General features: G+C 47.0%; 1 protein-coding gene across 2 annotated transcripts in view; it reads left to right on the top strand.

The window, feature by feature from the left end:
* The window catches only part of RASGRP2 (RAS guanyl releasing protein 2), an 890,649-nt gene that overhangs the window by 400,963 nt on the left and 465,778 nt on the right, over window positions 1-23,908 (top strand). For both annotated transcript variants that reach the window (XM_089681654.1, XM_089681653.1), the window contains exons 4-5: window positions 18,710-18,760; window positions 18,867-18,998. In XM_089681654.1, the coding sequence (XP_089537780.1) occupies window positions 18,710-18,760; window positions 18,867-18,998 (183 nt within the window). The remainder of the gene's footprint in view (window positions 1-18,709; window positions 18,761-18,866; window positions 18,999-23,908) is intronic.

The raw sequence follows: 23,908 nt of genomic DNA, 5'->3' as shown, positions 1-23,908 counted from the left end.
TTCTACTAGGATATTTCCCTGTCCACTCAAATCAGGCTTCAAGCTCAGAAAATCAATGCACACCAGCTCCATGGGTCCCTGACTCTGAAGGTGGCCTATTGGGGCAGCTCGGTGAGGCAACGTCTTCCTTTGGATGCACCTAATGCAGGAGTGACAATAACCCTCAACTTCAGCCCTCATGCAGGGCCAGTAGAATCTTTCCTTCACCAGGTGGAAGGTCCTGTCGGGTCGTAAGTGACCATGACTATCGTGCAAGGTAGTTAATACTGTCTCTCTGTGTTTTTCTGGCAGGAACAACTGACATCTTTCTTCAGGATCACCAGAGGGGCCCCTTCGGTAGACCACCCCTTGATGCAACTGCAACCGATCCCACTCTCGGTGTAGTAGACAAGCTTCCTTAGGGGAGTCAGTGAGGAGCAAGTCAGGGTGTTGGCTCTCCCAGGCTTTCAATGCAAAGCTACAGAGAGGGTCTTCGAACTGATCTCTTCGCAAGTCTTTCTTGGAGAGTTTTGGCAAGCCTTCATCCCCTACTTGGGTGACGCTGCAGTAATATCTGGGAACACGAGTGGCTGACACTCCAATGTCTTTGGTCCTGGATCCTCCTCCAGCTTGGTGTTCTGCCCCTTGACACAAAGCTTCGTACCCCTTCGCGAGTCAGCTGAGCCCATTCTTTAGGATAGTTCCTGGAACAATGGGGCCCTCTTGACAATGCATCCACATCTTTGTTTCCAACTCCCAGTTGATATTTCAGACTGAAAGTGAATTCAGATAGGGCAGCCAGCCATCTGTGACCTGTGGCATCTAACTTCGCCATAGTGAGGATATAGGTGAGAGGGTTATTGTCTTGATCATGAATTCAACCCAGTACAAGTAATCTCTCAGCTTATCCACTACTGCCCACTTTAGAGCCAGAAATTCGAGCTTGTTTGTGGGATAGTTCTTCTCAGTGGGTGCCAAGCACTGACTAACATGATCAACAGACTGAAGGTGCCTATCATGCTCTTGATACAGCACCCTGCTTAACCCGTCTCTGCTAGCATCAACAAGCAGCTCGTATGGCTTGGTTGGGTCTGCAAAGGCTAGAATTGGAGCAGTGGTTAGACTCCACTTCAGCTGTCTGAAATCCTCTTCACACTGAGAAGTCCACTGTTCTTGATTGGACTCTCTGGGTTTTCTAGGACCTCCAGCTGATTGAACAGGTTTAGTCAGATCTGGGTCATCGTCTTCCTTTTCGCTTTTCAGTAGTTTGTTGAGTGGGCGAGCTATCTTAGCGAATCCTTCGACGAATCTTCTGTAGTAGGAACAGAATCCCAGAAATGACCTAAGCTCAGTTACATTAGTAGACCTTGGTCAGGAAGTGATGGCCACCAGCTTCTGGGGGTCGGTGGCCACTCCATCAGCAGACACAATGTGGCCAAGGTAGTTAACTGAGGGTTGATAGAACTGGCAATTCTCCAGGGATAACTTCAACCCATCGTCATGGAGTCTTTTCAGTACCTTTTTCTAGACACTCTTCATGCTCCTCCAGAGTCTTGCCAAAAACAATGATATAATCTAGGTACACCAATATCTCTATCAGGTTCATGTAGCCTACCATCTTCTCCATTAACCTCTGGAAAGTGGCTAGGGCACTGGACAGGCCTTGTGGCATGTGGTCAAATTCAAAGAACCCCACCGGGGTAATGAAAGCGGTCTTCTCCCAGTTTTCAGGGTGCATGGGAATTTGGTAGTATGTGCTCTTCAAATCTAACACACTAAACCACTTGGCTCCCGATAGACTCTGCAAGGTGTCTTCTATTCTTGGGGTGGTGTATTGGTCAGGAATGGTCCTCCTGTTCAGAGTTTGATAATCAATACACAGCCTCAATGCCCCATTCTTCTTCCGTACCACCACTATTGGAGAAGCGTATGGAGACCGGGACTCTCGGATGATACCTGCCCCTTTCAACTCTGCCAGCTGCTCATGCAGGTCTTCCAAGTCCCCTAAAGTAATCCGCCAAACTCTCTCCCTGAATGGCTTATCCTCTTCAAGACAGATTCGGTGTTTGGCACTTTTTGCACATCCCACATCGAATTCACTCTTGGAGAATGCGACCTTCCATCCCTGAAGCTGAGCATTGGCCCTTTCCTTCCATTCAGGTGGAAGGGGAGTATTTTTCAGATAGAATTCCTTGACAGGGACTCCATCTTTCTCTTCCCCCGCCAAATCAGATAGTGAGACTGGGGTGGCTGGGTTAACTTGTCCCAACAACATCCGAGCTGGCATCTTCACAGGCAAGGCCATTATGTTGCAGACACTAACAGAGATTTTTCCATGACTTCTTTGTAACGCTTTAGTTGAAACAACTTCGGGAATTATCTCTACTCCCAAACCTTTTCTCTGGCCATCTGCTTTGACGACGATGAAAGGGCCTGGTTGCTTCCAGTTCAACTTGACGGATGCTTGTAAACAAGCCACTTCACCAGGCTGAAACACCTTCTCCCTTTGGTCCAAACGCCAGATCTTCCACTCTTCCTCAGCTGGAGCCTTCTGTTCTTGTACCAGGTGCTGATAGGCCTGTCTCAACATGGGGTGCACACTTGTAGTTGAAGTGCCTGACTCCAGAACAACAGGCGTCAACAGTCTTCTGACCAGATCAGTATTGGTTCCTATGATGAGGGAACTCATACTAACCCCTGGTGGGCGAGGACAGACCACTGCTAACGTGTCAAAAGTCTCAATTTTCCCAGCCACCAAGGGATTTAAAGTCAGCCTGACTGGTAAATAACCATCTGTCATGCACTGCCCAGTGGGATCTCTAGTGACCCACAGAACGAGATTCCCCAGGATGCGCAGTCTAAGTCCCAGTCTGCCTTTTCACCAGAGCCCCTGATGGTGGGGATGGACTTGGTGCAAGACTGAGACCAGGTCGCAGTCCCTGAGTGCACCCAACTGTGGTATAGGGGTCCCGCAGAGGGTATGTGCCAGGGGTGAGCCTGATGTGAAGGGCTGACAGGTCCATGACCCGTGCAGGATGGATGGATGACAGTCAGGGGTAAGCATGGTCAGACAAGCTGGGTCAGTAACGGTGGAGGCAGATCGGTACAGAGCAGTAGGCGAAGAGTAAACAGGTCACGAGCCAAGGTTCAGCAACAGGAGGTCCAATAACAGGTAGGCAGAGGAGTAGTCAGGGACGAGCCAGGGATCAGAGCAGGAGATAGTCAACAGGAATCAGGACAGGCAGGGTTGGCGACTAGGAACTCACTTCAGAATACAGATGACAGGAACTAGACCTTGTGGCAATCTGATCACCGCCTGGCTAGTTTAAATAGCGCGCCCTGCACTGTCATCAGTGCCAGGCACGCGCCTGTGTGTGCGAGTGCGCATGCGCAGCCGCAATTGCTGCCGCGGGCACCCAGGTCCTAGAGCCTGCACATTGGTGCGTCTAGGCAATCTGCGCATGATACGTGCGCCGCGACGAGACCCGCGATCCCTGACATTGCCCCCCCCACGGGCAGCCTCCGGATGCCCGAATGACCCCCCTTCAGTGGCTGGCTTCGAAAATATTCCCGAACAAGTCTTGGGACATGAACGTTTTGGGCCGGTTCCCACAAATTTTCCTCTGAACCATAACCCTTCCATTTAACAAGAAACTGAGTCTGGCCTCTCCTTTTCCTATAATATAGGATCGCCTCTACTTCAAACTCCTCCTCTCCGTCGTTGTTTATAGCCTCCGGGGGTCTAGACCTATGATCCGGAAAGGGGTCTGGTGTCGCCAGTTTTAATAGAGACACATGAAAGACCAGATGAACCTTAAGAGATTCGGGGAGTGTGAGTTCGTAAGCAACTTCATTGACCTTGCGTCTCACCCGGAAAGGACCCAGGAACTTAGGTGCCAGTTTCCTCGATGGGCGGGACATTTTTAAATTCGTCGTGGCTAACCAGACCTGGTCCCCTGGGTGCAAGCTTAATTCCCTTCTTCTCTTCCTATCAAAAGCCCTTTTATTGTCATCCTGGGCTTTTGCCATTGCCTCTTGCAACACCTTGCTATTAGAAGAAAAAAAATTTAACATATCCTGCGTAGCAGGAACCCTGACCTTCGGAATCAGGTCTGGCAAGAATATGGGTTGGAACTCATAATTCGCAAAAAACGGGGATTGCTTCATAGCAGAATGACTCACATTGTTGTATACAAACTCCGCCAGCGGCAGGAGCGTTAACCAGTCATCTTGGAGGAAGGTGGTATAGCATCTGAGGTACTGCTCCAGGGTATGATTCGTCCGTTCAGTCTGGCCATTGGTTTGTGGGTGATAAGCTGATGAAAAGGAGCAGCTTAATTCCTAGGGTTTCACATAGGGCCTTCCAGAATCTAGACATGAACTGAACCCCCCTGTCTGACACAATATTCTTGGGGATTCCGTGGAGCCTTACCACCTCCTTAATAAAAACCCGCGCTGTCTCAAGGGCCATCTTAGACAAGCGATCTACAATCACAAAGATTGCTGTGTGATCCTGAGAGGGTGGAAGTTCCACAATAAAATCAATAGAGATCATTCTCCATGGCCTGTCGGGTATTGGTAGAGGTTGTAGTAGACCCCAGGCCTTGTTCCTAGTAGGCTTGTTTCTTTGGCAAATGGTACAGGTTCTAACTTATACCTCACAAATCTTGACCATATTCGGCCAACAGAACGTGCGCTGCAATAGCTCCAGGGTCTTGCGTACTCTAAAATGCCCTGCTAATGGGTGATCGTGGCAATAGCCCAGTACCAAGGTACGGGCCTCCTCGGGTACCACGATCTGACCCTCCTACTCAGTAAGGGAACACCGGGTGGACTTGGCATTCCTACGGATGCGGTTTGCAATTTGGAACGGAGCTCGGTTTGGAGGACTAGGAAATTCCCCGAGGACAGAATAGTATCAGGTTTGGGGATCTCTTCAGGGTCCTCAAACATGCGGGAGAGCGCATCGGGCTTTGTATTTTTTGACCCTGGCCTATAGGTGATGTGGAATGTAAATCTCGAAAAGAATAGTGCCCACCTGGCCTGACGTGGTCTTAATCGCTTTGCCGTCCTCAAATACTCTAGGTTTTTGTGGTCCGTGAAGATTAAGATTGGGTGTATAGCCCCCTCTAGTAAGTACCTCCACTCCTCTAGCGCCACCTTGATCGCCAGGAGCTCCCAATCCCTGATATCATAGTTCCTTTCTGCAGTGGTCAATTTCCTAGAAAAGAAGGCCACTGGGTGCATGAGCTCCTTAATGCCCTTCCTTTGAGACAGGACTGCCCCTACTGCATTCTCGGATGCGTCTACCTCCAGGATATAAGGTAAGGAAGGATCCGGGTGGCTCAGGATAGGAGCTGCGGTGAATAATTTTTTCAACGCTTCAAATGCTACCTGCGCTTCAGGTGTCCATTGGAAGCGAACCCTCTGCCTGGTCAGCTGGGTGATGGGGGGATACCAGACCTGAAAAGTAGTAAATTGACTCCACCTTCCAATCAACCTGGGGATCATGGGCTCATAGCCAAGGGAGCCCCAAGATAATTGGGAACAATGGGGATGCAATGGCATCCAGGCGAAGGAATTCCTGATGGTGGGTTGCCACTGTAGTGCAGATAGGTCGGGTTTCCCGGTCTACTACCCCTGATCTAATACGGGACCCATCGGCCAAGAATATATTTAACCCAACCTCCTTCGTCTGTAGGGGAATCTGCTGCTGAGCTGCAAAGTCTAAATCTATAAAGCAGCTACATGCTCCGGAATCGACAATTGCCGTTGTTGACACCGTTCTCCCCGGAAGCTGAAGTGAGATAGCACAGCTAGATAACTGGTGCTACTAGGACCATTGGGGGCAACTGCAGAAAAAACAAAAGGTACACTTACCCATCTTGGCTGGACAGGTACGCACCACATGGCCTGCTCCCCCACAATAAAGGCAGAGATAGTTTACCTGACGCAAGTGTTAGTGAAGGCCGCATCCTTCCTGATGGCCCAGGCTCAGGTGTATCTGTAGACTCCTGGTTCCGGTTATCCAAAAAAGAATTAGGCTGGCCCGGAGCATGAGGTAGTACCCAGGTTGGTCTCAGCCCTTGGTTGTACCTCTCCCGCAACCTGCGATCGATCTGGATAGCCAAGGTTATCAAGGCCTCAAGAGTATCGGGTATGTCTACTCGGGCCAGCTCGTCCTTAAGTGACTCAGATAGACCCAGGCGGAACTGGTGATGCAGGGCCGCATCATTCCATAGGGTGTCACTACTCCAACGCCTGAACTCGGAAGCATAGTCTTCCACTGCTCGTCGGCCTTGCCTCAGGGCGTGTAAGGCTGTCTCAGCCGTCGCTGCCTGCTGCGGGTCGTCATACAATAGTGCCATCGCCTCAAAAAAATACCGTTACCGATTTTAAGTGCGGGTGACGAGTCTCTAATAGGCGGTGGGCCCAGCTCTAGGGTTCATCGAGTAGTAGGGAAATGATGAACCCTACCCTTACGGATTCTGATGAGAATGTCCGTGGCTGAAGGTCAAAGTACAGTTGGCATGAGTTGAGAAATGCCCTAAATCTGCTTCGATTCCCGTTAAAACATTCCAGTGTGGGGACACGGGGTTCCGGTGCGGGTATTGAGACCAGTGTTCCCCCAGGAGGTTCCCCAGAATGCCTGGTCGGGGATGTCGGTGTGGCTAAAGTCTGAATGCGGTCACCCAGATATGTATACCCTTGCTGTAGGGCTTTAACCTCTTGTGTGAGGGTCGCCAGGCGTTGGCATATGTCATCCAAAGAGGAAGCTCTTCTTCCAGGCTCAGTCATGGCCGCAAGATACTGTCATGCACCACTCAGTGGGATCTCTAGTGACCCACAGAATGAGATTCCCCAGTCTAAGTCCCAGTCTGCCGTTTCACCAGAACCCCTGATGGTGGGGATAGACTTGGTGCAAGACTGAGACCAGGTCGTGGTCCCTGAGTGCACCCAACTGTGGTAGAGGGGTCCCGCTGAGGGTATGTGCTAGGGGTGAGCCTGATGTGAAGGGCTGACAGGTCCAGGACCCTGTGCGGGATGGATGGATGACAGTCAGGGGCAAGTGTGGTCAGGCAAGCCGGGTCAGTAATGGTGGAGGCAGTTTGGTACAGAGCAGTAGGCAAAGAGTAAACAGTTCACGAACCAAGGTTCAGCAACAGGAGGTCCAATAACATAGGGGTAGGCAGAGGAGTAGTTAGGGACGAGCTAGGGATCAGAGCAGGAGATAATCAACAGGAATCAGGACAGGCAGGGTCGGCAACTAGGAACTCACTTCAGAAAACAGATGACAGGAACTAGACCTTGTGGCAATCTGATCACCGCCTGGCTAGTTTAAATAGCGTGCCCTGCACCGTCACTGGTGCCAGGCGCATGCCGCCGACGGCGCCCAGGTCCTAGTGCCTGCACATTGGTGCACCTAGGCAATCTGCACACGCGCAGACCCGTACGCCGCGGCGAGACCAGCGATCCCTGACACCGTCATAGGGGAAGTTCTGACTTCCGATGGCCCATATATCCAGCTCTTCTAACTTCTGCAAGGGCAGGTGCTTGTCATAGAAGTCTTGGTTCACTTGAGCTCCAGTATCCAAAAGGGACTTTCCTCTACTTGGATGGAAACAACAGGAGAAGGTCCCCCCAGCTTGTCTGGAAGCTTAGGGGCGGTGGGGATCCGAGTCTGTTTGGTGGCCTGAATCCGCACTACTTCCTTGTAGAAATTCTGATCTGGTTTGATTCTCCTTTGAGTACTGGGCATCTGATGTGCATTGACCCTCCATTGCTGGGCCGTATGTGCCAAAGTAAATGAGGCACTGTCAGCACCTGTGGTAGTGAGCCCTTGTAGATACTCAACTTTGGGTTCCCCAGGGCGCGGAGTCTAAGCCCCAGCCTGCTCTTCACCAGAGCCCCTGATGGTGGGGATGGACTGGGACCAGGTCGCGGCCCCCAGGTACGCCCAGCTAAGGATGAGGAGGCCACTCGTGGGAGCAGAGTACAATGGGAGGAGACAAATGGAAATCCGATAGACTAGCTGAGGTCAGGACAGGTGGAAAACAATCACAGTCAGAGAACAAAGCTGGGGTCGGTACATAGGTAGTCAATGCAGGATACAGGCAATAGCAACACACAGGATCTCCGACAACTAGGAAGTTGCTCAGGCAAGGTGGCCTAGTCTGAGCATGTCTTATATAGGCAGGCAAACAAGGAGGTGGGCCAGGAAGTGATGGAAAGAAAGGAAATAAAACCCAGAGAACAGCAGGCGACACCCATGGCTGAGCACAGACAAACACACATGTGAAGGGATCAGGAATAGGACTGCAGCAAGGAGGTAAGAACACAAACATGAAACTGCAGGCTAACTATGACAGTACCCACCCTCTTACGAGGTCTCCCCACTTTTTTAGGGCCAGGCTTAAGGGGAAAAAATTCCACCAGACTAAGTGCAGAAACATCAGTAGAATGAATCCAACACCTCTCCTCAGGACCATATTCCTTCCAGTCAATTAGATACAAGAGGTTCCCTCTGATGAATTTAGAATCCAAGATTTGCTTGACTTCATACTGATCCAAAGTACTCGCTATTGGGGAAGGATGACGACGATGAGGACAGGAAACCCTGTTGATGATGTACGGTCTCAGAAGAGAAACATGGAAAACATTAGGGATTCTGAAATGTGACGGGAGGCGAAGTTTAAAAGCAACAGGATTGACCTGGAGAAGGATGGTAAAGGGACCAATGAACCGAGGAGCAAACCGAGGGTACCAATAGACAGATAATCTTGGCAGAGAGCCAAACCTTGTCACCAGGGAGAAATTTGGGCGATCTGCAACTATTTTGTACTTGGAAGCTGCCAGATGTAAATTCTTGGAAACCTCTGCCCAGATGGAATTGAATGATCGTTGTTTGTTTGGAGCCGCGGGCACCGCAGAGGAGATGGGAACAGGAAATGGCACCGAAGGATGATGACCATACACAGTGAAAAAAGGAGACTCATTAGTACTAGCTTGGTTATTAAGGGCACACTCTGCCCAGGGTAGAAGGTCTACCCAATCATCCTGATGGGCCGAAATGAAGGCATGAATATAACGTTCCACGTTCTGGTTGACCCTTTCGGTTTGGTCATTAGACTGCGGATGAAAGGCTGAGGAGAAGTCCAACTTGATTCCAAAGAATGTGGCCAGAGCCCTCCAGGAGCGAGCTGTAAATTGAACACCTCTATCAGAAACAATGTGTGAGGGCATACCATGAAGACGGAAGATTTCCTTAATGAAGTTGGAAGCCAACGTGATGGCAGAAGGTAGTCCTGGAAGTGGACTTAGGTGGAACATTTTTGAAAACCTGTCCACAACCACCCAGATAACAGTGGAACTAGCTGAAGGGGGTATTTCAGAAATAAAGTCCATGGAAATGCAACGCCAAGGTTCATCTGGAACAGGTAGAGGTAAAAAGAGACCTTCTGGGGCAAACGTGGAGGACGTAGACTGCACACAAATGGAGCAAGCCTGAACATATTCTTCAACATCCTTCCGCAGTGAGGGCCACCAGTAATGACGCTGCAGGAAGGCACAGGTGCGTTGCACCTCAGGATGTCCAGAGAGTTTAGAGTCGTGTGCCCATTTGAGTAGCTTGGAACGAAGGGTGGGGACCACAAAGGTCTTTCCGGTTGGGATGAGTTTAGGCTGAAGATGAGTGGTGGCCAGGATTCGATTGGCAGAATTGATAGGCTCCAATTCAACATGACACTCAGAGTCAGCAATGTCAAATGATCTAGGCATCTGCACTGCACATTTTTAGAACAGGGCCAGAAGGTAATGCCAAAGTTAAATCTGGCAAAGAAGAGGGCCCGTCATGCTTGCCTGGGGCTCAAACGCCGGGCAGACTAAAGATACTGGAGGTTCTTAAGATCAGTATAAATCAGGATGCGATGTGGGGATCCCTTCAGCAAATGTTGCCATTCTTGCAATGCCAGCTTTATCGCCAGCAGTTCCTGATCACCGATGGTGTAATTCTTTTCGACATCCGAAAACTTTTTTTAGAGAAGAAGGCACAAGGACGGAGCTTACCATCATGCTTTTGGAGAAGGACGGCCCCCACTCCCAAAGATGAAGCATCTACCTCCAAGAAAAAAGGCTGGAAAATGTCCAGACGTATGAGAATAGATGCAGAGAGGAAGGTGGATTTTAGTTTGTGGAATGCGTCGACTGTCTCAGGAGGCCAGGTTCTGGCGATGGAACCCTACAGGGTCAAAGAAGTGATCAGGGCCACCAGCAAAGAATAGTCAGGAATGAACTGGCGATAGAAGTTGGTGAATCCCAAGAAGCACTGTGTGGCTTTCAACCCAAAGGGCTGAGGCCAGTTGGAGATGGCTTGGAGTTTGGCAGGATCCATAAGCAGTCCTTTATCTGTGACTATGTAGCCTAGAAAAGGAACCTGGGTTTGTTCGAAGAGGAACTTCTCCAACTTTGCATACAGGCAGTGGTCCTGAAGATGTAGGAGAACAGTACATATGTGCTGAAAATGAGTTTATAAATCCGGAGAAAAAATTAGCATGTCATCCAGATAGACAATGACACAAACATACAGGAGATCAGAAAAAATGTCATTAACAAAGATCTGAAAGACGGCTGGGGGGAAACACAAGCCGAAGAGCATTACAAGATATTCATAATGCCCGTCTCTGGTATTGAAAGCTGTTTTCCACTCATCACCTTCATGGATCCTAACCAGATTGTATGCTCCACGGAGGTCTAGCTAAGTGAAAATTCAGGCATCTCGGAGTCTGTCAAAGAGTTTAGAAATCAGAGGTAAAGGGTACCGATTCTTAACGGTGATAGCATTGATACCTCTATAATTAATGCAGGGACGGAGCGTACCATCTTTTCTCCACAAAGAAGAAGCCAGCCCCAGCAGGAGAATTGGACTTATGGATAAATCCTTTCTGCAGATTCTCCTGGACGTACTCAGACATGGCTTCAGTCTCAGGAGTGGAGAGAGGGTAAACTTTACCTCGAGGTGGAGCAGTCCCAGGTCAGAGGTCAATAGCACAATCATGAGGAGGCAAACAGTCAGCAGCTTTCTTACAAAAGACATCTTGGCAGGCTTCAAGTTTGACAGGGTTGAATCCCAAGCCTTTTTAAGGAGGGATTCCGCTCTCCTGTCCAACAAATCCGGCAAGACCCCCATATCCTCGAACGCTAGGTCCGTCTTTCTCGCTGTCTGTGAAAAGGCTGCGTCAAGCTTGGGGTTTTTATTCCACACAGCCTCAGGATCCTCACTAAACGGAAATCTCCTTCTAAGAGCTCTGGAAAAGAAGGGCTTCCTTTACGGGTCCTGCCACACTTTCTTGATGGTATCCACTAAGATATCATGCACTGGAAACACTCTGTGCCTTTGTTCCTCTAACCCCTGATACATCTGATTATGCAAGGACAAGGTCTTAACTTCCTCCTTGATGTCTAGAGTCTCGTACAACTTGTACCAAGAAGGACCCCTGCACTCGTCTGAGGGACCCTCCCCAGCTAACTCCTCTTTCGACTGGGAATCCCCTAAAGGTTCCTCGTCCTCCCCTGCTATGAGGAGTTCCCTGCTCTGACCTACTGAGGTCACCGGGGGGGGGCAAGGGGTGGTCTGGGGAACGGCTAACCTCTCCATAAGACTCTTGAAAGAGTCGAAGGTACTGGTCAGCTCCTTCACTGACCTGACCAAGTCACCCTGCTCTGGCCTCTCCTCTTTTCCTATCCCCTCAATGCATGGGCCGCAAAGAACCTTCCTCCAGGAATCTTTTAGCACTACTTTGCAGGATGGGCATCTGCGCTTAGGCTCCTGGTGCTTAAGCTTCGCCCGGGCTTTGCCCTGAAAGACAAAAAAGGGGGCAGAAAGGGAGCCTATCACCCACTGCCATCACCCCTCTGCTCCCCCCCCCCTTCCCAGCAGGGCCTAAGGGCCTGACCCCCTCCAACAGGACCCCTTCCCTGCCCAAGAAAACCCTCACCACCAGAGGGTCCGGGAATACCCCAGGAGCTAGGGGCCACCAGGTAGGGGAGGACTCCTCTGAGTCACCTTACCTAAGACTGGCTGGTGCTGGCATCCCCTGGTCCCAGTGCATCCGTCATCCTTCTCAGGAGGGTGGTCGCTTGTGCTAGCCTGCTCCCAGGCTGTTCCGCACCGCCTTTTTCAAAATTCGTGCTGCCGCGGTGTCTATGGCCGCGACCGGAAGCCGCAACCCTGGGAGAAGCCCCGCCCCCTCCACCGGAAACGCCGTCCCCCAACATCCGGCCCAGCAAGCTCCACTTCCCGCCAGCATGGGAAGGAACGGGACTCCTCCCCGATCCTCTCCAAATCTCACCATGGCCACCCCGACACCCCAACTTGCCGGAGGGGGTCGGGGGCGAAGAGCAGGTATGTGCTGTCACCTGTCCCCCAGGGTGCACGCTCTCTGCATGGCAGCAGGCCCTGGGAGGATTGAAGCCGGACGCTCCGGCCTTCACTCCCTGCTGTCCTGAGCCTCCCAGCCGGCTCTCCGACCCTCGGCTCCCCTAACCTGTCTACCTGACAGCACCTTGTGCCTCCTCACGTGTCTCCCCACCAGAGGAAACACCTGAACTGAGGTCGGAGGGGAGTGGAGAACTTTTTATTTTGGGTGGAGGTGTTTCCTCAGGTGGGGAGGAGCCGAGGTCTCTCAAGGTGCTGTTCTGAAAGACGAAAGGGGAAAAAAAAAAACGGTGTGGGATCCCCGCTCCCATCCATACCAAGTCCTTCAGGTCTGGTATGGATTTTGAGGGGAAACTCCACACCAAAATGTAAAAAAAAAAAAAAAATGGTGTGGGGTCCCCCCGAAATCCATACCAGACCTTTATCCAAGCATGCAGCCTGGCAGGTCAGGAAAGGGGGGGGAGGAGCGAGCGCTACCCCCTGAACCGTACTAGGCCACATGCCCTCAACATGGGGGCTGTGCACCTTGTACCCATGTTGATGGGGACAATGGCCTCTTCCCCACAACCCTGGTCGGTGGTTGTGTGGGTCTGCGGGCAGGGGGCTTATTGGAATCTGGAAGCCTCTTTAACAAGGGGGCTCCCAGATCCCTGCCGCCCCATGTGAATGAGTACGTGGTACATGGTACCGCTACCCATTCACAAAAAAAAGGGAAGTAAAAAATGACAGGAGACTGTCTTTGACAAGTCTTTCATTAAAAACAAAAATAAAGGATATGAGGCACAGCTTATTCAAACAGCTTGTAATAAATATCTAGCCCTTTATGATAGTAATCCCATAGATTCCACTGTCGTGGAAGCTGGTAGTAATTCCCAGACCGCCACTGACACTTGTAATATGAACGAAGTACGGTTCTGTACTAGATTTAGCAACAAAGCCTGGGATATCAAACACACTCTGTCAAAAAATTGGAACATTTTAAAAAACGACCCGTCTCTAGGAAAGGTACTCCCTGATAGACCCACACTAATTTTCAGGAAACCTAGGGATCTTAGGAGCATAATAGCACCTAGTAGAGTACGCAAAAGGAACTTCCAGCAGACATCTAACCCAGGTCCATGGTCAGTGCTATTCGACCAAAAGGGTTGCTACAGATGTAGCGTTCCCAATTGTGGTACATGTGGAGTCATATGGCACCGGAAAAAAGATTTCTTGAGCACAGACGGCAGGAGATTTTCCATTAAACAGTTTATCAACTGTGGGACGTCATTTGTCATCTATGGCTTAATCTGCCCTTGTGGCCTACTCTAGGTAGGCCGGACCTCACGGTGTCTTAGGACACGCGTTAGCGAGCACAAAAGTAATATAAAATTGGCGAAAGATAAATATTCAGTCCCCCGTCACTTTAAAGAAGTACATCAGAGCAATTACGATGGACTGAAAGTCTTTGGAATAGAAGCAATTACAAAAGACTTAGATAGTGGGAGGAGATACCAAGAACTCTGCAGAAGAGAAAGCTTTTGGATATTCACATTGGGTACTCTGTCTCCTAGAGGCTTAAATGATGACCTGGAGATCCATACTCTCATTTAGTCACCAGGAAGTACCAACACAATTAGGTGAACTCTACTGTTCCACCCTAAGTTCAGTTTGCGTTATAAAATAATATAATATATTTAATATATATAATATATCTAATATATGTACTGTCCTTAGTGTTATAGATTCTGCTGCCAGTGGGGATGTTATGGGTGTGGGGGGTGGGGTGGCCTAGGACTAGCCCGGACAAGGAATAATAATGAGTGTTCATTGCACTGCCTACACCACTAGGACATGCATGGTCGTTTTAGGTCTTTTTAGGCTCTGTATATATGTTTTCTAGCAGTTTGGTGCGTACTGATAAGCCCCTAAGACTGTTAAGACACTGCCAATCCATGTTTGATAAATCTCAGCCAGAGCGGTCTGACCACCTCATTGGATCGCCTAGAAGATACACACAATAGTAAGCCGGCCAGAGGGGATTCCCCAGACAGGTCTTTTCCCGTTAGGAGATCCTCGTCAGAGGCTGGAGGCGGGGTAGCAGGTCGGGTATCTGACTCATTCGAGCGGGGTGAGCGCACGCGCAAAGAGTGGCCGTCAGATGCGCGTGAAGGGGACCTACGCGATCGCGCAGACGGACCTTCCTTATTCACTGCGCATGCGCGTGTTGGTTCACGCATGCGCAGTTACGAGCACGGCAAAATAGCGTGCGTTCCACACATAGGGTAAAGCTGCAAGTAATGAGGGAAGTCCATGTTCTCCCTCTGCAGCCGATTACAAAATATCATGGATAAGAACAATCGATCGAATCCCCTTCATTATCGGATTATGAAGGGCTTGTGGCCGTTTTGTGTTATAAAACACACAGCGTAGGGGTGAAGGTCAGAGTGTGGAGGGACATGTCGGTGGGTCTGTAAATGCATATAGATGTATATGGATGTATACACTTGTAGATGAAGAGTATTGTTCTAATCCCTGTTACCTTCTGATCATGAAACGCATGCAGCTGCCTGGTGGTATAAAACACAAAAAACACACATCTCGGGGCTGCAGGCCTGAGGGTGGGTGATTAAGTCTTTTTACTTGTACATACATATATATACATGAAGTTGTGTCACTAGGGTCACCAAATCACTAGAGATCCGGTGATGAACAATCTATATCAATAACAACTTTTTGTATACTGTTACATTGATGGCTATACTTCCATTCAGCGCTATTTTTAGATGAAATGCCCATGAGTCACTTGGTTCGTAGATGTAACATGGAAGATGTTAACTATGTGTAATCGGTGACGATTACCATCGTCTTTGTTGTCACGGTTCAACTGAGGGATTGGAAGCACATCAAGTGGTGGATGCAAAATGTGGGTTTTTTCTCATATATATATATATATATGTTTTTATGTTTTTATGTGTTTTTTTATGTGTATTTCATGCACTTTTTATATATTTTATAATCTATGTTGTTTCTCTCTAATGGCATTGTATACTTTGATTGTCAGTTTTCAAGACTCTGGCCCCTCCTACTACCCTGAGACTGCCCAACCCGGTAGGGAGGGCCTAGCTTTGGTCTAGATATATGTGTGTATATATAGGAGGGAGCAGTCATAGTTCAGTTAGCTCTGAGGAAGAAGGGACTCCCTTCGAAACGCGTCAGCTGTACTGAACACCCATTCTCCTGATGGGACTCTTGTAATCCCCAAGTCCCTGAGAGGACTTACATGCCTGATTTTATTCGCTGTTTGTGAGTATGTTTTTTATAAGCAATAAATTTTGGTTATTGAGGTAATGCGCAAGGCTGGTGCGCTTCTTGTTTTTTATTTCATTTTGCAGTGCTGATTGGGCTTCCCCAGCCTTGGTTTGGAGCTGCACAGCCCTTTATGCATTGGGGGTCGCTCCCTCTAGGCCTGGTTCCATCTTGTGCCACCTGTCTGGGTCCCGGAGCGCAGGAGAATTTTCGTTTGTTTTCCCCCGAAATCCATACCAGACCTTTATCCAAGCATGCAGCCTGGCAGGTCAGGAAAGGGGGGGGAGGAGCGAGCGCTACCCCCTGAACCGTACTAGGCCACATGCCCTCAACATGGGGGCTGTGCACCTTGTACCCATGTTGATGGGGACAATGGCCTCTTCCCCACAACCCTGGTCGGTGGTTGTGTGGATCTGCGGGCAGGGGGCTTATTGGAATCTGGAAGCCTCTTTAACAAGGGGGCTCCCAGATCCCTGCCGCCCCATGTGAATGAGTACGTGGTACATGGTACCGCTACCCATTCACAAAAAAAAGGGAAGTAAAAAATGACAGGAGACTGTCTTTGACAAGTCTTTCATTAAAAACAAAAATAAAAAAAAATGTCCTCCCGAAGTAGATCCAACGTCAATCACGATGCCCATCGATACCATGGACCCGAAAAAAGAAAAAAAAACTGCTCCGCTCTCCTGCCATCTGACAGCTGCGCCGGGATGATAATTCTTAAATATTGTGATAACGTCACAAGGGGGCAGGGTTATCCCTGCCCCACTGTGATGTCATCATGCGGCTGTGATTGGCCAAAGCATTGCGTCTGACCTGTGGTCAGGTGTATTGCTTTGGCCAATCACAATGCACTGTCAAGGTGCAGTGCATTGTGGGGAACGGTGGGTAAACAACCCACTGAATGCCCTTACCATTCATGTGTTCAGTGAACACATGAATGGCCCATGTTTCAGTGGAACTTACATTCGACTCGAACATGAAGCCCGTCTCTAATTAGTAGTATGTCCTTCACATTGGTGTCATTAGGAAATAATGCTCCTCACATTAGTGTCAGTGAGAAAATAATGCTCCTCACTTTGGGGTCAATGGGAAAATTATTGCTCCTTACATTACTTTTAGTGGGAAAAAATGCCCCTCACATTTACACCAGTGAGAAAATAATGCTCCCCACATTTATATCAGTAGGAAAAAATGTTCCTCGCACTGGTCTCTCTAGGAAAATGATATCCTTCACCATTGGAATTACATAGTTATATAGTTAGGCTGGCTGAAAAAAGACAAAAGTTCATCCTGTTCAACCATTAAAAAAAAAAAAAAAAAAGTTATAATCCTATACCCACAGTTGATCCAGAGGAAGGCAAAAAAACCCAGCAAAGCATGATCCAATTTTCTCCTGCAGGGGGAAAAATTCCTTCCTCATCCCCCAAGAGGCAATCGGATATTCCTTGGATCACCTTTACTATAAATATTAGTATCCAGTTATATTCTGTGTATCCAAGAAAGTATCCAGGCCTTTATTAAAGCAATCCACTGAGCTGGCCAGAACCAACTTTTGAGGGAGTCCATTCCACATTTTCACAGCTTTTACTGTGCAGAAACCTTTCTGTGTTTGGAGATTAAATTCCTTTTCCTCCAAACGTAAAGCATGCCCCCTTGTCCTCTGTGATGACCTCAGGGTGAATAACTCTACCCCGAGTTCACTATATGAACCACTGATGTATTTATACATGTTGATCATATCCCCCCTTAATCTTCTCTTCTCAAGAGAGAATAAAGTCAGTTCCTCTAATCTTTCCTCATAGCTGAGCTCCTCCATGCCTCTTATCAGTTTGGTTTCCCTTCTCCGTACTTTCTCCAGTTCCCCAATGTTCTTTTTGTGAATTGGTGCCCAAAACTGAACTGTATATTCCAGATGAGGTTTTACTAATGAAAATAGGAATTTGTTAGAAAAAAACATTTCTTACATCTATGCCGGTATAAAAATAATGCCCCTTACACTGGTATCCGTAAGAGTAGTTTACACTGGTGTCAGTGTGAGTAGCGTATGTCCCTTACACTGTTCTCAGTGGGATGCACTGACAGCAATGTAAATGGGGTATTCACTTCTCCTACTGACACCAATGTAAACTACTGCCACTGTCACCAAAGTAAATGGTATACTACTCTACTGAGTAGCCCAGTATTGCTGCAGTATTTGTTACCTAGGAAGAAGTGCAAGAGCAGCTCCAAACATGTCCTAAGGTGTTGTGCAGCTCTGCTCTTCTTTCCAGTATCATGCTGGGACATTATATTGAACAAAAGATCAATCTGCCCAAGCTATACACACATTGTCAGGCAGATAATATAATGTAGGACAGTGCTTACAAATCAAGTGACTGGAATTAATGAACAACCCAATCGCTATTGCCAAATGATGGGGGTTTTATGGGGGTGTTGGGAGAGATTTGTTGGTGCTCAAGAACCAGCAAGTAGTTCCCTAGCACTGTAATTACACTGTATGTATTTATCATGCACTCATTGAACATTTACAGTATACAATTCTATTAATGGTATATTTAAGGTGTAAAAGGGAGCAGATAAGAACAGCTTGGACTGAACTTTGGCTGTTCAGGTGTTTGGACAACACCATATTTTTACCCATTTGGCAGGAGCAGAGAATTTTGAACAGCAGCAGTATTACTATCACTATTATACATAACAATGTTAGGTTTTCAATGGTTGTTAAGGACACCAGCGGGTGCAGACACTGCTGGGTCCTTAACCAGTGACGTCACTGGCCCCATTCACTTTAATACCAACATTTTCTTCTCAATTTAAAATAATACTCACTTATTGTTCGGACCAGAGTCCTCTTAATTGTGCAGCACAAAGATTATTGCACATGCTATAAAAATTCAATAAACGTACAGCATGAATTGAATTCTGATTTTCATTCAGTGTCTATGTTCTCATTTCTAATTGAAAATAATTTTCAGTAGGAATTTTAGTTTCTTAACTTCTCTTCACTTCAGATGCTGGTGATAATACTGATCGGGAAAGAATCTGCCATCTTGTGAGGTCATGCATGTCTTATATTATTTATTTTTTTAATCAAATTGAATGTATCATTTACAATCAGAAGGGCTAATTCTGCAGTAAATATATACATTTGTTGTATTTGCAGATTCTGGATAGCTGAATACCCAGCTGAATTTGATCTAAATCCTGAACTTGGAGATCAAATTAGAGACCTGAAGAGAGCACTGGAAAACAAAGGAAATCGCAGAGAGAGCAGCCTCATAGACATCGAGAGCATGTGAGTTGGACAGGTTCTAAGCCCTGAAAACTAGGAGCATGTGTGTGTGTGTGTGTGTGTGTGTATATATATATATATATATATATATATATATATATATATATAATTTTTTTTTAATATATTACAGGTACTGTATGCCCTCAAGGGGCATACAATCTAAAGTCCCTAACTCACATTCATACATACACATACTAGGGTCAATTTAGACAGAAGCCAATTAACCTACCAACATGTCTTTGGACTGTGGGAAGAAACCAAAGTACCCAGAGGAAACCCACACAGGCACAGGGAGAACATGCAAACTGAAAGTGTAAGATCTAGTTTCTGTAGGTTGTGCTATTTCATTGGTAATTCACAAGCCATGCAGGAAACCCTCTTCTTGGAATTTTAAAGTATATCTGACGATGTGTAAAAGGTTATTTTTACTGCCTGATGTGATAATGACAGGCCCGAAGAATAAAGAAATGTGCTTGTGCTATTTTTTTTTTGTAAATCACTTTATTTATAAAGGTAAGTCACAGAATATTTAAGCTGGGTACATATGGTCCGAATAGAAGCCAGTCTTTTGGAAGGGGCATGCTGGAAAATCAGCATTCAATCAGCCATTGGCTGTGACCACTGATTAGTGTGTTCTGGCGGGGACGGGGGGGTGCCCCCCTGTCAGAACACAAAGGAACACTAACATTGTTAGTGCAGTGCAGTGATTTCTCTTTTTTTTTTTTCATTCAGTCCAGTGGGTTGAACGAAAAAAAACTGAATGTGTGTACCCAGCCTTAGGAGAGGTTGCAGCTATAAGTTACAAAAATAAATGCTATATGTTTCCAGCATAGTCAAGCAGCAAGTCAAGAAAACGTCAGCAAACAAGACAAGCTCATGATAGCTTTCAGGCAAAAAGGAATAGCAATGGGAAGGTACAATACTCTTCTAAGACAGAATGTGATGGGTACACAAGGAGGGGGAAACTACAGGTACTGTATGTGTTGAAAAGTATGTCCAGGAGCAGCGCCTAGTTTACTTTGATTCTGGGTAATTATCAGCGATATCATAATGGGGATAAGGGGGATAGGGAAAAGAAGGGTGGAGAACAGGAACACAGACTGGGGAAGCGACCAAGAGGTTCTCCCTGGGCGTTAGAGAAGGTAGTGTGGCTAGTCACTTGTGACAGCATATTAAGCTAAGCATCCATGTAAATGAAGTACTGCCAAGGCATCCATGTGGACCTGAAGGTTTTCTCAGTGTTATACAAGGTAGCTATGAGATCCTTCATGTCCATGATTTCATTAACCTTTGCAAGCCACAGAGATTTTGTGGGTGGGCACATTTGCTTCCATTGCAGTATTATAAAGGTGAATGGTCAGCGAGGTTTTATATTTTTTAATGGGTCTGTTCAACAAGTCTAGAAGGTAGGCTGCAGGGTTGTCACTTACATCCACGGATGTACGCTGTTTAATGACCTCTGCAACATTGCTCCAAAAAGGCTGCACTCTGGGGCACTGCCAAAATATGTGAAACAGTACCCAGGTCGCTTCCACTCCTCCAGCACTCACTCGAGGCTTGTGGAAATACACGTTGAAAACTGACCCCCACAACTACAGGGCAAGGTTTTTGGGGACGAGGCCCTTGTCCTCATCAACATGGGATCCTCCCCAGCAACGTACCCCCCACATGTCAAGGGCATGTGGTCCAGTATGGTGTGGGGCAGGGGCGGTGCATACCAATTCCCCCCTCCCCCTTTCCTGACCACCCAGGCTTTATGCCCAGATTAAGTATATGGTATGAATTTTAAGGGACTCTCATGCATTTTTTTGTTTTTGCTTTTTTTTTTTTTTTTTTGCATGGGGTCTCTTATAATCTGTACCAGACTCAGAGTTTGATACTCTGCAGGACCTCACACTTTTTGGGAGATACCCCCTTTTTCCATTCTTGTAAGATGTGCTACAGCAAAAGTGACATTTACAAAGAAAAAAAATGGTAGTTTAAATTGCCAGCAAATTTATTTAACATTCATTAGAAGACACATATGGAATAAGAGTGTGTTCAGTCAAACACCCCAACTTCACAATGGCGCTATGACCAAATTTCAAGAATTAGTAATCAATGAGGTGCATAGAGAATAACATTAAATAAAAAGTCCTCAAGTAGTCCATAGACTTGTGCAAAAAAATATGCTGCATTTACTCCCGAAAGTCTTCACCACACACCGCTTGTGCCATGAGGTCCCTCTCTCTCTGTGATCAAACCCCGGTAGTCAGGATGAAATGCATCAGAGGGCATGGCCGGAGTCACAGCTGAGACCATCTTACTTTAGGTTTCCTCGAGCGGTCGGAGCGGAATCCACACTTATGCAGGAGCTTCAAGACTGGAACTTTTTGAGGACACTGCTCCCCATTTCATGCCAGTGAGGTGATGTTTTTATGCTCCAACTTGGAGCGGCACCAGCACATTATGCACACCAATCTATCGCTTTGTGTATATCTTGTCACTGGACCAGTTCTCCATCCGGTGCATTAATCACCACATATTATATAGTAGAAAAAGAGACAGCCTCCAATCATGCAGTAAACTAATCCACAATCGATTTAATAGAAAGCCACACACAAATTAAAATAATAAATCACCTCTATCCTCTGGAGACGCTGTTTACAGTGAAACGCGTTAGAACAGCGCCAAACACATGACATTATTACGCATGCTGGCAGGAATCTGGTGACGCTCAACGTTTGTTATATGCCTGTGATGGACTTTTTATTGTGAGTACATTACTATATTAAAAGTCATTGGTTTTAACATACTGTACTATGGTGGTCCTGTCTTGCTTTTAACTCTTCTGTGCTGAGCACACTTACCCAGGATCGTGCCTAGATGGAGTGGCACGTCTGAATATTTTGTGCTGTGGGACAGCAAAAGCTTCATGATCTCTATGTGGGGTCAGTGTCTCTGGTAAGGAGTTCACCTTACATGTGAGTGGTGTGATTTCCTGGCACCCTCTATTCCTGCTGCACTGAATGCTCTACGTCTCACACTTTGAAGTGAGTCTTCTTTTTCTTTGGCATTTTCCATCTTGATTTTGGACTGTTCACCAAGATATTTACCCATCTGTAAGGACATTTTGCACATTTGGTTGCTTTATTCATCTTTATTATCTCGTTTGCAATATTGAATAATATATTTTTATTTATGCTTGTGTAATAATAATATCATTATTTCCATATAAATTTATGGTTTAATATAGTTAGTTATATTGTATGCACAATTTCACTTTGGAATTTTTAAGAGACAGCGTGACCATGTTGTTTTACATTTAGTATCTAGATTGTGTAGTGGATGCAGCAGTCTTTATTTTTATTTTGTTTTTGCTAGCGCAAGGAAATTATTTGGTTTGTTTTTTCCCCTAAAATAAATACCAGACCCTTAGGGGGTCTGTGTGCTGATTTTTAAAAGACAGTAGAAGAAGACAGTAATGACAGCCATCATTGGGCCCTATTCACAAAGAGTTATTTTCCTCTTTATCCCCTTTACGCCGACGTCAGACAAATATGCGGCCTCACAGAACTGGGCTTTTTTCCGTGGGGCCACATATTTGCGTACCTGTCTTTCTGCTGGAAGCACAACACACCGCTTGCTCCCAGCACAAAGACCGCTGTGCCACTGAGAGCCCCGGGTCCTATTCTAACGATCGGGACCCGGGACTCCCGATTCTGGGTCACATGATGATCACAGGTGTTAGCCTGTGATCGCTGTGTACAGCCCGGCCCCCTCTATGAATGGAGGAGAGAGATACATTGTATCTCTAACACCTGGCATAGAGGGAAAAAAAATTTTGTAAAAAAAAAAAAAAAAGATAAATAAATACATATATATTAAAAAATAAAATAAAAAATACCTAGAATCAAGGTTTGATCTAGTTCAGTGCCAGGGTAAGTGTTTGAGTTAAGGTCAGAGTCAAAGGTCAAAGGGTCAGAGGTCAGAATTTTAAAAAATGGTATTAGCGTCAGTTGGTGTCAGTGTCAAGGTCAGTGTGTTAAAAAAAAAAAAAAAATAAATGCACTGTTGTTTCTGGGCTGTACTACGGGTACAAATAACATACACCTATATGGTATCGCTGCGATCGTCAAGAGCTGGAAAATTTATTTTGGGTTGTTCTTTGATGGTAGGTTATGGTAGTAACAAGAAACACACAGGTACATTAACTGCTTGAGCCCCAGCCACTGCATAAAAATGGTTACAGGGCGGCACGGCTGGGCAAAACCACATTTTAAAATGTGGTTTTGCAAAACAGGTAGGGGGCGCGCCCGAGGCGCGTGCCCGCCCTACCTGTCCCACGGGTGTCAGCAGCGGGTCATTACTGGCCGTTTCCCCGTGATTAGCGGTGATCGCTGACAGAGAGCAGGGCTGCATTGTTTACACACAGCCCTGCTATCTGTCAGTTGCCTGTCAGCTCCTGACAAGCTGAAGAGGGAGAGAAGAGTTTCTCTCTCCCGATCAGCCTGCCCCTGTCCAGGACACACCCCCGCCCCTAGTAAAACACTCCCCTCACACAGTTAACCTTAAAGAATGTTAACACCTTCCTCCCCATTGCCATTATTAGTGTCAGTGGGTTTTTTTTTCACTGATCACTGTATTGGTGTCACTGGGGATGTCAGTGACCCCAAGTCAGTTCCCCCCCAGTGTCAAAATGTCCGCCGCAGTCCCGCAGTCCTGCCATAAGTCGCTGATCTCCGCCATAAGTTGCTGATCGTCGCCATGTCGCTGATTGCCGCCATTATTAGTATAAAAAAAATTAAAAATCCCAGTATCTTTCCCGCCATTTGTAAACGCTATAACTTTCATGTAAACCAATTAATTTACACGTATTGGGATTTTTTGTTAGCAGAGACATGTCGCAGAATGCATTTTGGATGAAATTTGTG

This window comes from Staurois parvus, unplaced genomic scaffold (assembly GCF_062004578.1).
Source record: "Staurois parvus isolate SC_StPar_1 unplaced genomic scaffold, SC_StPar_1.0 ptg000275l, whole genome shotgun sequence".
Lineage (NCBI taxonomy): Eukaryota > Metazoa > Chordata > Amphibia > Anura > Ranidae > Staurois > Staurois parvus.
This window is presented reverse-complemented; position numbering and strand designations above follow the sequence as displayed.